Source organism: Auxenochlorella protothecoides (genome assembly GCF_000733215.1).
Source record: "Auxenochlorella protothecoides strain 0710 unplaced genomic scaffold scaffold37, whole genome shotgun sequence".
In the NCBI taxonomy this organism is placed as follows: Eukaryota; Viridiplantae; Chlorophyta; class Trebouxiophyceae; order Chlorellales; family Chlorellaceae; genus Auxenochlorella; species Auxenochlorella protothecoides.
The window spans coordinates 12244-24882 of NW_011934458.1; the positions used below are offsets into that span (position 1 = coordinate 12244).

At 63.6% G+C, this 12639-nt stretch overlaps 5 protein-coding genes across 5 annotated transcripts in view; 3 read left to right on the plus strand and 2 right to left on the minus strand.

Annotated features, from left to right (window-relative positions):
- The window catches only part of F751_3486 (Nucleoside diphosphate kinase 1), a gene marked incomplete at both ends in the record, with an annotated part of 2043 nt that extends 1370 nt beyond the window's left edge, over nt 1-673 (minus strand). The window contains 3 exons of the mRNA XM_011403399.1: nt 117-210; nt 326-394; nt 662-673. Coding sequence (XP_011401701.1) covers nt 117-210; nt 326-394; nt 662-673 — 175 coding nt within the window. The remainder of the gene's footprint in view (nt 1-116; nt 211-325; nt 395-661) is intronic.
- A 638-nt stretch (nt 674-1311) lies between these two features.
- On the plus strand, nt 1312-2995 carry F751_3487 (TP53-regulating kinase; the record flags this gene model as incomplete). Its single annotated transcript, XM_011403400.1, has 7 exons — nt 1312-1395; nt 1489-1602; nt 1796-1946; nt 2146-2267; nt 2487-2603; nt 2778-2850; nt 2958-2995. 7 exons carry the CDS (start codon nt 1312-1314, stop codon nt 2993-2995), a joined length of 699 nt encoding a protein of 232 aa, XP_011401702.1.
- A 448-nt stretch (nt 2996-3443) lies between these two features.
- F751_3488 (hypothetical protein) lies at nt 3444-7030 on the plus strand (the record flags this gene model as incomplete). Its single annotated transcript, XM_011403401.1, has 8 exons — nt 3444-3533; nt 3679-3768; nt 3909-3992; nt 4188-4677; nt 4834-4991; nt 5163-5302; nt 5484-5859; nt 6290-7030. 8 exons carry the CDS (start codon nt 3444-3446, stop codon nt 7028-7030), a joined length of 2169 nt encoding a protein of 722 aa, XP_011401703.1.
- Nucleotides 7031-9710: 2680 nt separating this feature from the next.
- On the plus strand, nt 9711-11059 carry F751_3489 (hypothetical protein; the record flags this gene model as incomplete). Its single annotated transcript, XM_011403402.1, has 2 exons — nt 9711-10129; nt 10936-11059. 2 exons carry the CDS (start codon nt 9711-9713, stop codon nt 11057-11059), a joined length of 543 nt encoding a protein of 180 aa, XP_011401704.1.
- A 311-nt stretch (nt 11060-11370) lies between these two features.
- F751_3490 (hypothetical protein) lies at nt 11371-12372 on the minus strand (the record flags this gene model as incomplete). Its single annotated transcript, XM_011403403.1, has 1 exon — nt 11371-12372. One exon carries the CDS (start codon nt 12370-12372, stop codon nt 11371-11373), a length of 1002 nt encoding a protein of 333 aa, XP_011401705.1.
- Between the last annotated feature and the right edge of the window lie 267 nt (nt 12373-12639).

A 12639-nucleotide genomic window follows, 5' to 3' on the forward strand; every position in this document is an offset into this window, starting at 1 on the left:
CGGCAAGGAGATGGTGTGTGGGTGTTTGTGTGTGTTTGTGTGTTTGTGTGTGCCGTTCCTCGGGTAGCGCCGCTCACACAGAATGCATCTGCCACACCCCGGACCAAGTTCCCCACCTCCGAAGAAGGGCTTGGAGGAGAGGTCGGCGTAGTGGCGCTCGGCGTGCTCCTTGGACACGTTCAGGAACTTGAGGCCACGCAGGGTGTAGCCCTTTTGGGGGAGGGCAGATTGAGAGGGGCTTGCACGGATTGGAAACCCTCTGCTAACGTCAGCGACACCTTGCAGGAACCCGCCCCTCCTTGGCAGCCCTGCTTGCTGGCCCCACCTTGCTCAGGAAGCGCTCCAGGATTGGCGCGACCAGACCGCGCTGGACGCCGTCAGGCTTGATCATCACCTGCGCAGAGGGGTAGGTGGGAAGAGTGGGCGTGGTGGCAACACGATGGCGGATGGATGCCAGGACCCGGCGGTCGAGCTCTCAACCCATAAGACCGGCGCTGATCTCCAACTCACATAGGTGGTCTGCGAGGGGAAGAAGGTTACGAGGGTGAATTCGGTATGTAATTGTTATATGCAGTTGCAGATGCAGGTCAGCATCATTCCTCTGCACGTGCTCGGTGCAGCGCAAGACGGCATGCGCCAACCTCCACTGCGACCCACGCACCTCAGTCGCCATAGTATCGAAGGTTTGCGATTACCAATGATCAAAATCCAGGAAGGGCTAGAGAGCGAGAGAGGGAGTCAAGGCGCTGGGCTCGGCCATAAGGCCCGTTGGCTGTGGGTGCAGATGCTCATGGAGTACCGCGCGCCGGTGGCAGTACCAAACTCAAAGACTCACAATAAGAATGCTGCAAAGAGGTAAAGGGACCCACTTTGATGCGATTAAATTTCCTTTGTTGAAGTAATGCTGGGAAATGTGACTCTGCAATATCAGTTAGGACGTGAGAGTGTCCTGCCCTCGTGGATTGGCTGTATGGCTGGGACATTGTACTTTGATCGATCGACATGAAAACCCATATGAAACTCGGCAGAGTCCACCAAGCTCATCCTGTAGTTCTTTGAAAGTATCTGGGATTGAGATGTCATCGAGATGTTTGTCTGGGTCGCATTGGTCTGACAGTACTATCCAATCACTGTCAACCTACAGTGAAACAATGCAGCGCGCGCGCCATGTCCTTCCTTGCGCAGTGCTCTCGTACATTAGCTGCAGGCACGGTGGGAATGACGATCTTGGCTCGACTCCTTGCTTACTCTACATCACTCGTAATGCAGATGGCGTCGTTGTAGATATACTCCCTGCGGCGGAGCGTCGACATGGTGGAGGCGGAGGTCCAAGCCGTGGCAGGACCCAGCTTCGATTCATCCCGATTCGAGCTGTTGAGCCAAGGGGCTGAAGCTGTGAGTCGACGCACGTCATCGGACTGGATGTATGCAGCATTTGTTACCTAAACAGGACCACAAGTCTCCACTCCCCCGTCCATTATTTGCCAGAGGGTGTGGACTGGCACCTTCTTGCAGCGCCCTGTGGTCGTGAAGCAACGCTTCCCCAAGGCGTACCGTCATCCAGCTCTGGATGCGAAGCTCACACAGCAGCGGCTCAAAGCGGTGCGAGGTCGGTGCAGCGGCAGACGGGCACCTCAGTGCTGAGCCCTGCAGTTGCCAGAAGGACGTGGGTCTGCTGGGCACCTCAGCAAGGGCAGCCCCTTGATGGTCCTTGCACACCAGCTGGATAAGGGTAGTTCTTCGAACTGTCCCCCCCATGCTACCACTTGCTCTCCCTTCCCCTTCTTGCTCCCAGGAAGTGAGGGGCCTGCTCAAGGCCCGGAAACTGGGGGTGTCCACCCCCGTCCTCTTCCACGTAGACACAGCGACAGCCTGCATATACATGGAGCGCCTGGAGGGTAGCTCTGTCAAGCATATCCTGCACTCGCAGAGCATGGACGACGCAGGTGAAGCTCCCGAGGTTGGTATGCTGGTCGTGGAGCTTGCTGGAAACCTGTCTTCAGTGTGTGTCACAAGCAGTGCGGCCTCCAAAGGTACTCGTTCGCTTCCTGCGCGGCCATGTCCCACGCATGGATGCCTCGTGAGCCAGTGCTTCATGCAGGCTCCCCCCCACACCATCCAGCCCGCCTGCAACACCCAACACAGCCACGAATGCGCTGCTGCAAGGCATTGGCCAGACCGTGGCCAAGCTGCACGACGCGGGGCTGGTGCACGGCGACCTGACCACGAGCAACATGGTGGTCAGGACCGTGGGTAACAACGAGCTGGTGAGGTGGGGGGTGGGGGGTAACAACGAGCTGGTGAGGTGGGGGGATGGCTGTACAGGTGGGGCAATACTGCATGCAAGGCTCGCCTGCTGGGTGCAGGGGCTGTATTTTGCTGCATTGGACAAGCAAGGTGTGTCTTGAAAGTGGCCAATCTCCAGTGCTAAAGCATGGCTATTGACCAGACTGATCATAACAACAACAATCACATGCCCTGCCCAGGTTCTCATAGACTTTGGGCTCAGCCAGAACTCATCCCTGCCCGAGGACAAGGGGGTGGATCTATACGTCCTGGAACGTGCCTTCTTGAGCGCCCACGCAGAGAAGGGTCCAGAGCTGGTGAGCATCGCGGATGGGGTAAATTTCTTGACCCTGCGCATCCCCTGTCCCACTGCCAGCACTTCCCTGGTGATGGGAGGCCCGCCAGCTGCAGACGCATGCTGTTCATGTCTCAACCCGTATCTCCCATAGTAGAATCCCTCGCAGAAATCATGCCACCCACCCTTCCTGCAGTTTGATGTCGTTCTGCAATCGTATCGCCGATCTTCCAAGTTCTGGAGCGCGACGCTGAACCGATTTGCGGAAGGTGAGGGAGGGGGACGTGGGTGGGAGTGTGTATGGCCGGTCAATGGTCCTCGCCCCAGACAATCACCCGGAGGCCACGGGAACGATCGTACCGCCTCCACCACACAGTCCGCGCGAGGGGCCGCAAGCGGGCCATGGTGGGCTAGCTTGTGCGGAAAGAAGCACCTCGAAGGCTCCTGCGAAATCGTCGCTTAGAAGGCGGGCCGTTGTGTGGTTTACGAGAACCCTTCAACTCCTTCCCGCCCCTATGCCCCGATCTGGGCTTCATGGGCGGCAGCCGACTCGTTCCCGGACTTGGGAGGGAGTTCCTGTGCCGGCTTCATGCCGCTGCACAAATTATCACATGCGTCGAATTCTAGCTGTGATGTAAGATCATGGATTCATGACGTTTGGACAGACCCGCATCGTCGCCTGGTGAGGTCGTCATTTTGAATTCCTGCTTGCCATACTGCCGGGGATCCCCATGACGCAGTTTCCACTGCATTGCTGACCTGTTGTTACGCACATGACAGCTTGGCTTTCCCTTCACAATGCCCTTGCGCGGGGGTAAGGCGTACATCAGCACAAGCATTTGCCCTTGCTCAGGAGAACGCCATGGAGCCCGGCTGGTTGCGCCGAACCCGTATCGGCGTGCTTGCCGCCCTGTGCATTTGCAGCCTCTTCGGTCACGCCCGAGCAGCGCTGGTCAGTATTGAGCGGCATGATGGTTGAACTGTATTGGCTGGGCGCGGTTGTGTGTCATAAGGAAGACGGACTGGGGCCAAGTGACCCTTGCCCGGCATTTGCCACCTCGCCCGCCCCCGCTCACGCGATCCCCGCGCCCTGGCAGGACGACCCGTGCACCGCCTTCCCAGTGACACTTAATGTGTCAGACTACGAGATGGGGTGGGGAGGGGAGCTCATGCTCAACCTCACCAGCGTGAGTGGGGTCCCGTGTCGAGGGCGGGAGCAGCCACCCTAAATCCGCAGATTTCCGGGAAACTTCCCCCCTTTGGCCAGCCTGTTTGGCACCCAAGGGGACCCATGGCCGAAAGCCTGCACACCCTCTCCCCACCCCAGGCCGGACCTGATCTGCTGAAACATGCTCAAATATGGGTACGGACCTCGGTCAACACCTCGGACCAGGCCTCCTTGTTGCCAGTGGTGCGTCGCGCCGTGATCTCAATCTGCCTGTGCCTGACTTCCATGGCCTGCAGCGTCGTTGGAGGCAGTGGCTTGGAAACCTGCTCAGGGCAGGACCCTCGGTGCCCCAGCCGGCTTATATCCCACCATCTGACCAGCCCCACCACTTTGACCCCCACCACCTCACACCTCCCCATCCCACAAATAAAACCCCAGGCGGCGGCCGACCACGCATGGCGGCGGCTGCTGGGCCGCACCGACCGGCGGTGGCACCTGCCGTTCCCGCCCCCTGCCCCCCTGGACGTCATCCTGTACCGGACCGCCTGCCCGCCCATCTTCGCGGCTGCGGCAATCTTGGGGCCGGGCAGCGGCGCGGTGCTGGACCAGGCCCCACGGGCTGGCCTGGCCACATCCTCCCAGGCTGGCCGGCAGCGCGTGGACCTCGCCCAGGCAGCCGCCTCGCCCGAACAGGGCGCGGCAGACCCGCCCTCGGAGGTGGCCCTCTTGCTGCCGCCGCCATCCCCCACGGCTTTGGAGCAGAGCCCCGCCCTGGCGTCGCCGGAGGGCGGTGGGAGCGAGGGGCAATCGCCGCCGACCCCGGCGGCCGCGACGGCCGCGGGGGCGCCGGCCTCGGACCCCGGCACCAACCAGACGCTGTACATTGCGCTGGGCGCCGGCATTGGCGGCGCCCTGGTGCTGGGCACCGGTGAGTGGGGGGGAGTGAAGGGCTGGGCATTGGACAGGTTGCACCTTCCCTGCCTGCGTTCCACCAGGAGGAACGAGGCCTTGGATTGCACCACTGCTGTATGTTGTGACAAGCCTTAGGCCACGGCCCTCACAACTCTAATCCCCCTCCCCACAGCCATCGGGCTGCTCTTTTATCGCTGCATGCGGCGCCGGCCCCCTGCCGCCGTCTCGGAGGGCGACAAGTCCTCCGATGCCATCGTCCCGTATGTGCCCCCGCACGACTGGCAGAGCAGCAACGGCCGGAACAGGGATGCCTTCTCTGACAAGGCCACGGTGAGGTTGGGCCAAGGGCGGGGTGAGGCCTCTGCATGAGCCGTACATGTCCTGTACCATGTGGACAGGAGGTAAGCACGATCTGCTTGTCTGTCCATGTTTCCCCACCCCAGCCCTCAGCCATCTGTGTCGACCTCAGCCCCTGTCTCCCACGCCCTGCCCCACTCACAGCCCCTGCATGGGCCCCTGGACTCTGCCAGTCAGCCGAGCTTGGAGCCGGGGCCGGAGGGGCCCCGCGCCCTGCCCTACCTCGTCAGCACCCCCAGCATGCAGGAGGAGGAGGCGGCCAAGGAGAACCTGCGTCCCAAGTGGTGAGCAGTGTTGGGTATGTGATGACCGTGAGAGCACGCCGGTCACCGCAAAGCGGCCGCTGACACGCTGACTCGCATGCTCCTACCCTCTGACACGGGCACCTGTTCTCGGCGCCATCAAACCCCTCTCCGCATCACCTCCCTCGTCCCCCTGCACCCCCCCTCCCCCCCTCCACCCCAGGGCTCGCATGGTGCCCCGCAGCCTGGCCAGCTCCCTGTCCAGCGTGCACAGCGTGGTGTACAGCCCCGAGCGGCCCAGCCTGCGCCTGAACGGCGCGTTTGACCCCGAGGCGCTGCCCCTGTCCGACATCGAGCTGAGCCCCGTGCCCTCCAGCCTGACCTCGCCGGGGGAGTCGGAGCGGCGCTATTCGCCACCCAGCCCGGTCGCGCCCTCGCCCGACAGGGGGCCACGGGCCGGGCACCGCGCTGCCACCAGGGCGAAGCGGGTGATGTTCCGGGAGCCGGAGCGAAGCCCGGGCGGCGGGGTCCATGCCTGGACCGGCAGCACGGGGCGGAGGGGGCCTGGCGGGGCGAACGGCGCCGCCCATGATCCAGAGGTGGGTCTTGCATGGTGGAGTGCATTCTATGTACGGACCTGGGTAGACCCCGTGGCTGCGACGTCGACTTCAAGTCGTCACATTTCACCAACCTGCCGTCGCAAGGAGCTGAGGGCCCGGGACTCGATGGACGACGTCGCGCGTATCGGACCGGTCTCCCCCGTGTACCGAGGCGCGCCCGAGACGCAGCCATTCCCGCCCGCGGCCCCCCAGACCGGTCTGTCACCCACCCACCCCAGCATGCCGACTCACCAGGCAAGGCTTGTCTACTTGATGTTGGGGAAGCGGGGATGGGTTCCAAGTTTTGCAGCCAGAGTCTTTCGCAGTGGTAACATCCTGGGGCATCACGGGTGCTGCTGAAGCAGGCGATGCACACGTCGTCCCCCGACCACCTTGTCACTCATCATACCTTGTTCTCGCTTCCCAGCAGGCGCCGTGGCAGGACTGGAGGACGATGCGGGACAGCGGCACCTCCGGCGTGCTCAGCATCCGCGAGTCGGGGGAGGTGGCGGGGTCGCTGCACCATGCAGCGCCTGCAGACCCCATGGCCAAGGCGCCTGGCGTCCCCTCTGGCCCCCCCGTGTCCCATCCAGCACCCGCTGCTCCCCTTCAAGTGCCCCCTGCCCCGGCGAGGCCGGCCAAGGCCTGGCAGGATGGGGTCGCAAGGGCCCCTGCCCCGATTGGCTGGCCCCTGCCAAACAGCGGGGCCGGCCCCGCCCCTCTGCCCCCGGGCCAGAAGGTCGCGCCGTCCCCGCCGGAGGCACCTTCCCAGCTCTCCACCTCCAGCTCTGACGGCCCGTGGGAGCCGCCCACCCCCCTACCAGACCCGGGGAGCGCGGTGTCGCTCTTCCTTCCAGGCCACAAGCCCCTGCGCGCCTCCACCGCCAGCAGCCACAATCCCTGCAGCCTGCTGACCCCCTACAGCGAGGGCGGCGGGGACTGGGACAGCCCGGCGGCATACTTTGCCTCGTCCCCTGGCCCGCTGGAAGGCTGGGAGAGCAATTCCATCGGCGCAGGGAGGACAGGAGGCGGCAAGAACCAATCGACCACCAGGGATCTGCCAGAGTCAGGGCCCAAGGATGCGGGGCATCTCGCCGGCGACGACGACGTCTGGGAGCAGTACAGCTTTCACCGGCGGGATGTGCTGGTACGCAAGCATTTCGATGCATGATTTTCAGGCATCTCCAAAACATCTTCCAGCTGACGCAGTAGGAGAACACACACCCTGACCCTTTTATGAATCCCGCATGTCCAATGTGATGATGGCTGTGCGCTTGCATCGCGCCATCCAGTACCCCCTTGTTCCTTTATACAACTCCTTGTGGGGCTGCCCCATGTGCGAGTGTGCACCTGGGAGCCTTTCAGGCGGTCGCCTCTCCCCACGGCGATGTCGCTGCCTCCATGCCGTGGCCTGGCCTCATAGACTGATGATCAAGATGCTGACTTGGACTTGCAGTACTTTGAATAACACACGCGCAAGCATGTACTGGTTTGTGATGAAGCCGGGATCTGAGAGGGACTCGCCGCGGGCGGGCGATTGACATTGCACCTGCCGCTGTACGATGCACGAAAATGTATCGGCGCGCAAGGTGCACACCCGAAGGAGCCATGCGATCGCATCGGAGTCACCTCAGGATGATTTATAGACTTATGAATTAGAGTACAGGAGTTTTTTCCAAGCCTCATGCCGAGCATTCGGGCCATTCCCTTCGGAAGCGCCTCTAGGGTTTCATTGTACTACTTGTCGCCACGATCGAATCAGAAAGTACGAACATGGCAGACCCGCGAAGCAACCATTCCGATCTGAATGTGCGGTCTGATCGCACTCCGCCAATCGAGGATGCACTGAAGGGACCCATCGAGCCAGGAACCATGCCGCCCTGTGCCTCGAATGGTCGCCGGAGGCTTCCCGCCTGTCTCGTTCTCGCCCTGCTAGTGCTCACCAGGGCAGGCTTTATAAGCGGTCTGCAGCCCAATGAGAATCGCGACAGTAGCGTTGCAGACATTGCAATGCCATCCAGACCGAGTCTGGGGTCCCTGCAACCCGTACTGGATGATGGGCAGTTCTCCGCCCGCGAGCTCCAGCAGTTCGACATGGTCCCCCTCCTACCGTTCAGTCCGCCCCCCTCGCCGTCCCCATCCCCAAGCCCATCACCGGTGGAGACCTCCCCATCACCCGTCACTTATCAGGCACCGTCCCCCAGCCCTCCCACTGAGGGGCAGAATACGGCGTTGTACATCGCGCTGGGTGCCGGCATAGGCGGGGCTCTCCTCCTAGGGGCGGGTAGGTGTTTGGGAACCTGTTGTGCAGCTGGTAGGGCATGTGGAGGCCGATCATCGCCAGGTGTTTTCCAAAAACAACGTATGCATCCTCCTTCATCCATTACTTACATGGGGGATCACTGCGTGACTTGCCACTGCTTGTGTCAAGTCATGGGCTTGACCTGTCCCAACCCACAGCCATTGGGATGCTGCTCTTCTGGCTGGCCCGGAGGAAGCGGAGGTCTTCGGCAGAGAAAGACGTAGAGAAAGCCGGCGGCCCCCCTTCCAACAGCATCGTGCCCTACTATGGCGCCTGTGTACCGCAGGTGAGGGTGGCTGCGGCCATCAAGCACATGAGAGGGTGCCGACCAGGGTCAGTGCCAGCTGGAGTGTGATGTGTCTCACAGGCATCACGGCTTCATCTACAAAGCATGGCCGCAGCAAGAGCAGTTGTGTGGCGTCCAACACCTACTGGCGTCCCTCCTCCAGGAATCGCCGGGGAGCAGCGGGTCTGGGTCCCGGCCTCCACAACAAGCCCAGCCCGCTTGGTCGGCGTGGGGACGCCAGCCCGAGGCCCAGCCTCAGACAAGCGCTGACGGGGGAGCGCCCAGTCCCCCGCCATACCCGCCCCGACTACCATGGTGCGATGGGTCACTTGATGCCTGGGTTCATGGGATGGTGGCTGCATATTGGGCATGAGAGGAACAGCACCCGGTGGGTAGGCAACGCTGCAGCGGGTGGGCTGGACAGTTCGGGCACCCCAGTAGGGTGTGCGGCGCAAACCTTCCTGCGTCGCCAGTGTCAGTGCTGGCTCACATGACACCTTGCAAGCAGCACACCCGGCATCGCCACCCTTCCCTCTCAGGTACTCGCCAGCCCCAGCCGGCGCGGGTGCGGGAGCGACTGAAATGTCCCCCGAAGCCGCCCAGAGGCCCTACACCGTGCATCCCAACGTGATCTACTCAGCTCCAGGCACCCCCGAGGACCAGCGCATCCCAACAAGGCAGGCCGTTCCCGTCAGCTCGTCGCCTTCCCCGCCCAACTATGACTGGGCGTACTATGCCCGCACCCGCATCAGCCCCGCCCCGGGCGGCCCATCAGCCAGCGCCTCCCGGTATCCGAGCCGGCGTGCCGGGAAGCAGGTCGTCTTCCACGACGACGGGAGTCCCCGCGTCCTGGAAGTCATGGTCGCCACAAGGCGGCAGGTGGGAGGGCGTGGCTGGGTGGAGGGGTAGCCTTGCTGGGTAAGGGGTCGGAAGGAGCTCTGAGGGGGTCTCGTGGCACGCAAGACGTTGTGTCGACATTCCTTTCTGAAAGGTGCCTGCACGGCACCTAGATCCGATCGTGCCTTTCCACTCCCTCCCACCGGGCCATATGATCATGCGCTCGTTCACACCTTCCATCCTTTCCAAACATCCCCCTCGCCACAGGGCACCACGCGAGAGCTGCTGGACTCTGCCGCTTTCCACGCCCGCCCGACGGCGCCCGCTCACCCTTTCTTCGTCGAGGAGCTGGACTCCGAGGGCGAGGTGGAGCGCCCTGCCAGGCATGCCCCCGCCCCCGGCCCCCGCCAGGCCCCGCGCGACTCCATGGACGGCTACGCCGCGCCCCCCTACTTTGGCGGCTTCACCTCCCGGGCGGGGCGCTCGCTGGAGCTGGGCACCGAACGCGGGAGGGACTCCGTGGACCTCCACGTGCCGCGCGGCACGGCGATGAAGGAGGCTGCTGTGGTCGTGGAAAGGCCGCACAGGCCGCTGGCCGGGCCAGACCACAGGGCACCAGCCGAGGAGCTGGAGTCGCCGCCCATGGCGGCGGCGGTGGAGGAGCCGCACCCCCCGCTGACCCCCATCCAGCTCCCGGGCGCAGAGAGGCACGCCGGGGGCCGCACTCCACGGGACCCCGGCGCCCGCCAGTCCTGGAGGGCCCACGACCCCTCCAGCCTCCTCACGCCCTACGAGCTGGGCCAGGAAGAGGAGGGCGCCGGCGAGGCGGGGGAGGATGAGGGCAAGTGGGCGCCCGGCGGGCAGCGAGGCAGACCGATGAAAGGGAGCGCGGAGGCCGCGTGGCCGCACACGGAGCTCCCTGACATCGCCACGGCACCAAGAAAGCGGAGCGATGATGGGGACTGGCGGCGCCAGAGCTTTGGGCGCAGAGATGTCCTGGGATCTCTGGGTCCATGGGAGGAAGGTGAGGGGCGAATACAAGCTTGGAAGTGGGCAAGGAGGAGGCAGTGAGGATTTGAGTGCGAGGGTGCCAGAGGAGGGTCCAGATTGGCAGGCCACCTTGTATTTGAAGTGTTCCTGCCATCAGGAGCACAAGCCCATGTGTGTCCACCTAACCCTGCTTCATCAAGCCCATCACTTCGCATCGATTCCCTCTCTGCATCGCAGAACGACCCGAAAACGCGATGTGAGAACGAAGAAGAGCCCATGGGTCTTATAGCTTCCCTTGGCCGGGAGCATGCTTAGCCAATGGAGGGCCTCTCGCTGCTGCTTGAGTGAACCAGCGTGGCAACCCAAGAGGCTCCCTCAGTCTTGTGACGGTTTTGCACGCCTCGTCATTGCACATTTGCCCATTTCCAGCCTGGTATGCTGTGTTGACTCCTCGTCATGTGAGGCAGACAGACGTATGCATGGCTCCTTGTATCTGCCAAAGCCTTGCGTGAGGGGTCTGAAATCTTTTCTCTTCCATCACATCAGCCACCGTGCAAGAACAGGCCAGGCGCATTTCAATGGCAGACCAGGTGTGTGCCACTCGGGCAGAATTGTGCTCGCACTCAATTTTGGGTTCACAATGGACCCCTTCATGTGTCAGGGTCCTCTGGGTGTCCTTCTTGGTGCCACGGTATGTGTCATTCTGTGAAGTGTACATCACGGCCATCAAAGGGGCAACCTCTCCAAAAGGGGCCTGGGGTTGGCTGCTGAAGGCCCTCAAGTAGGTGATCAAGGGACAGATATCAAGAGCGGCACCGCAGCAATGGCTGAGCCAGAAGGTGTACTGGGGGGATGACAGTCTTTCTGCCATTTGTGTGCACAGTGGCCCAGAGTGCCGGGCCATCAGGCACCAGCACTCCACAAAGAGGGGCTTCACCTCCGGCAAAGACCCGTGTCAGGGGGAAGACAAGGCGCACGCCGGGCTTGGGTGACTTTCGAGCCTTGCAGGTCTCGGAACGACCCTGCCGGGCGCCATCAGAGTCGACATTCCAACGCCTTCACCCGCACGCCACTCTGCACACGAAAGCATGCCTCATCACCAGTCGCCTCCCGTCAGGGCTTCCCGGAGCGCGGCTTGCCGCTCCTCCCCAAACCCGATCCCCGTCATATACTTGGCAAGGCCGCCGTAGGCCTCCTGTGCGTGGTCCAGCAGGGCCTCCATGCACTCCGCGGGCGCAGACGCAAAGATGGCGGAGTCCATGCCCTGCACGTCCTCCATGCGCTCGATGCCGCCCAGCGCCACCTCGTTCACGCCGTCGGAGCGCGCGTAGTCTGCCACGATCTGATTCCGGCTGGCGCCGCAGGCGGTGAGCACCAGGGCGGCCACCGTCCCCGTGCGGTCCTTGCCCAGCTTGCAGAAGAAGAGGAGGGGCTTGCGCTCGGCGGCGGCGGCCGCGACCACCTCCAGCGTGCGCGCCAGCTCCACGCTGGCCGTCTCCAGCAGGATCTGGTAGATGAGCAGCAGGCCGCCGGCGTTGATGACGGGCACCACAGCGCCGCGCATGGCCACCTCGTCCCCCACCAGCTTGTACCAGGCCGCCGCCGCCACCGCGCGGTAGGGCAAGCGCGGAAGCAGGCCGCGGATGAACTTGTTGCGCTCCAGCAGCGACAGGCGGTGCAGCTCGGCGGGAAAGGCGTCGCAGCCGTGCCCCGCCAGCTCCGGGTTGCGGTCCACTACCACCTCGCTCACCCGCCCCGAGCTGTCGTAGGTCTTGATGACGCCGTTGGACAGCACCAGGGGCCAGGCGGTGTCCTCCGCCAGCTCCGAGGAGGAGCGGAAGTCCACAAACTGCTGGATGGCCAGGTCGCGACGCAGGAGCAGCGCGTCCTCCAGCGACGCGTTGGAGGGGCTGCCGGAGCGGAAGATGCGGCCGGGTCTGATGGCGGGCAGGGCCTCGGCCAGGTCGCGCGCGTTCAGCACGCGCGTCAGCCGGGGCAGGCAGGCGGAGGGCTCCCAGATGGGCAGCGAGCCCCCGCTGCTGGCCGTGCCGAAGGAGGCGGAGGAGGCGGTTGGGGGGGGAGGCCGGGGGGCGGCCATGGCCAGGGGCGCGCTGGACAGCGCCGCAACTGCGGGGAACCTGGGGGGCCAGAGGGGAGGGGGGGTGTTAACGTGGGGGTTAGGCCCGCGACGCCTCGGCGCGTGTGCTTGAGAAGTACATGACTACATGTCATCCCTAGGCCTAGATAATTTGCATGGCGGACGCAGCGGCCGTCGCTCGGCCCTCCGGCGCGCACCGGGGGGGTACTCGCGACAAGGAAGGTGCGCCTGTGGACCTCAGCAGCGCCAACATCCACGCAGGAAAAG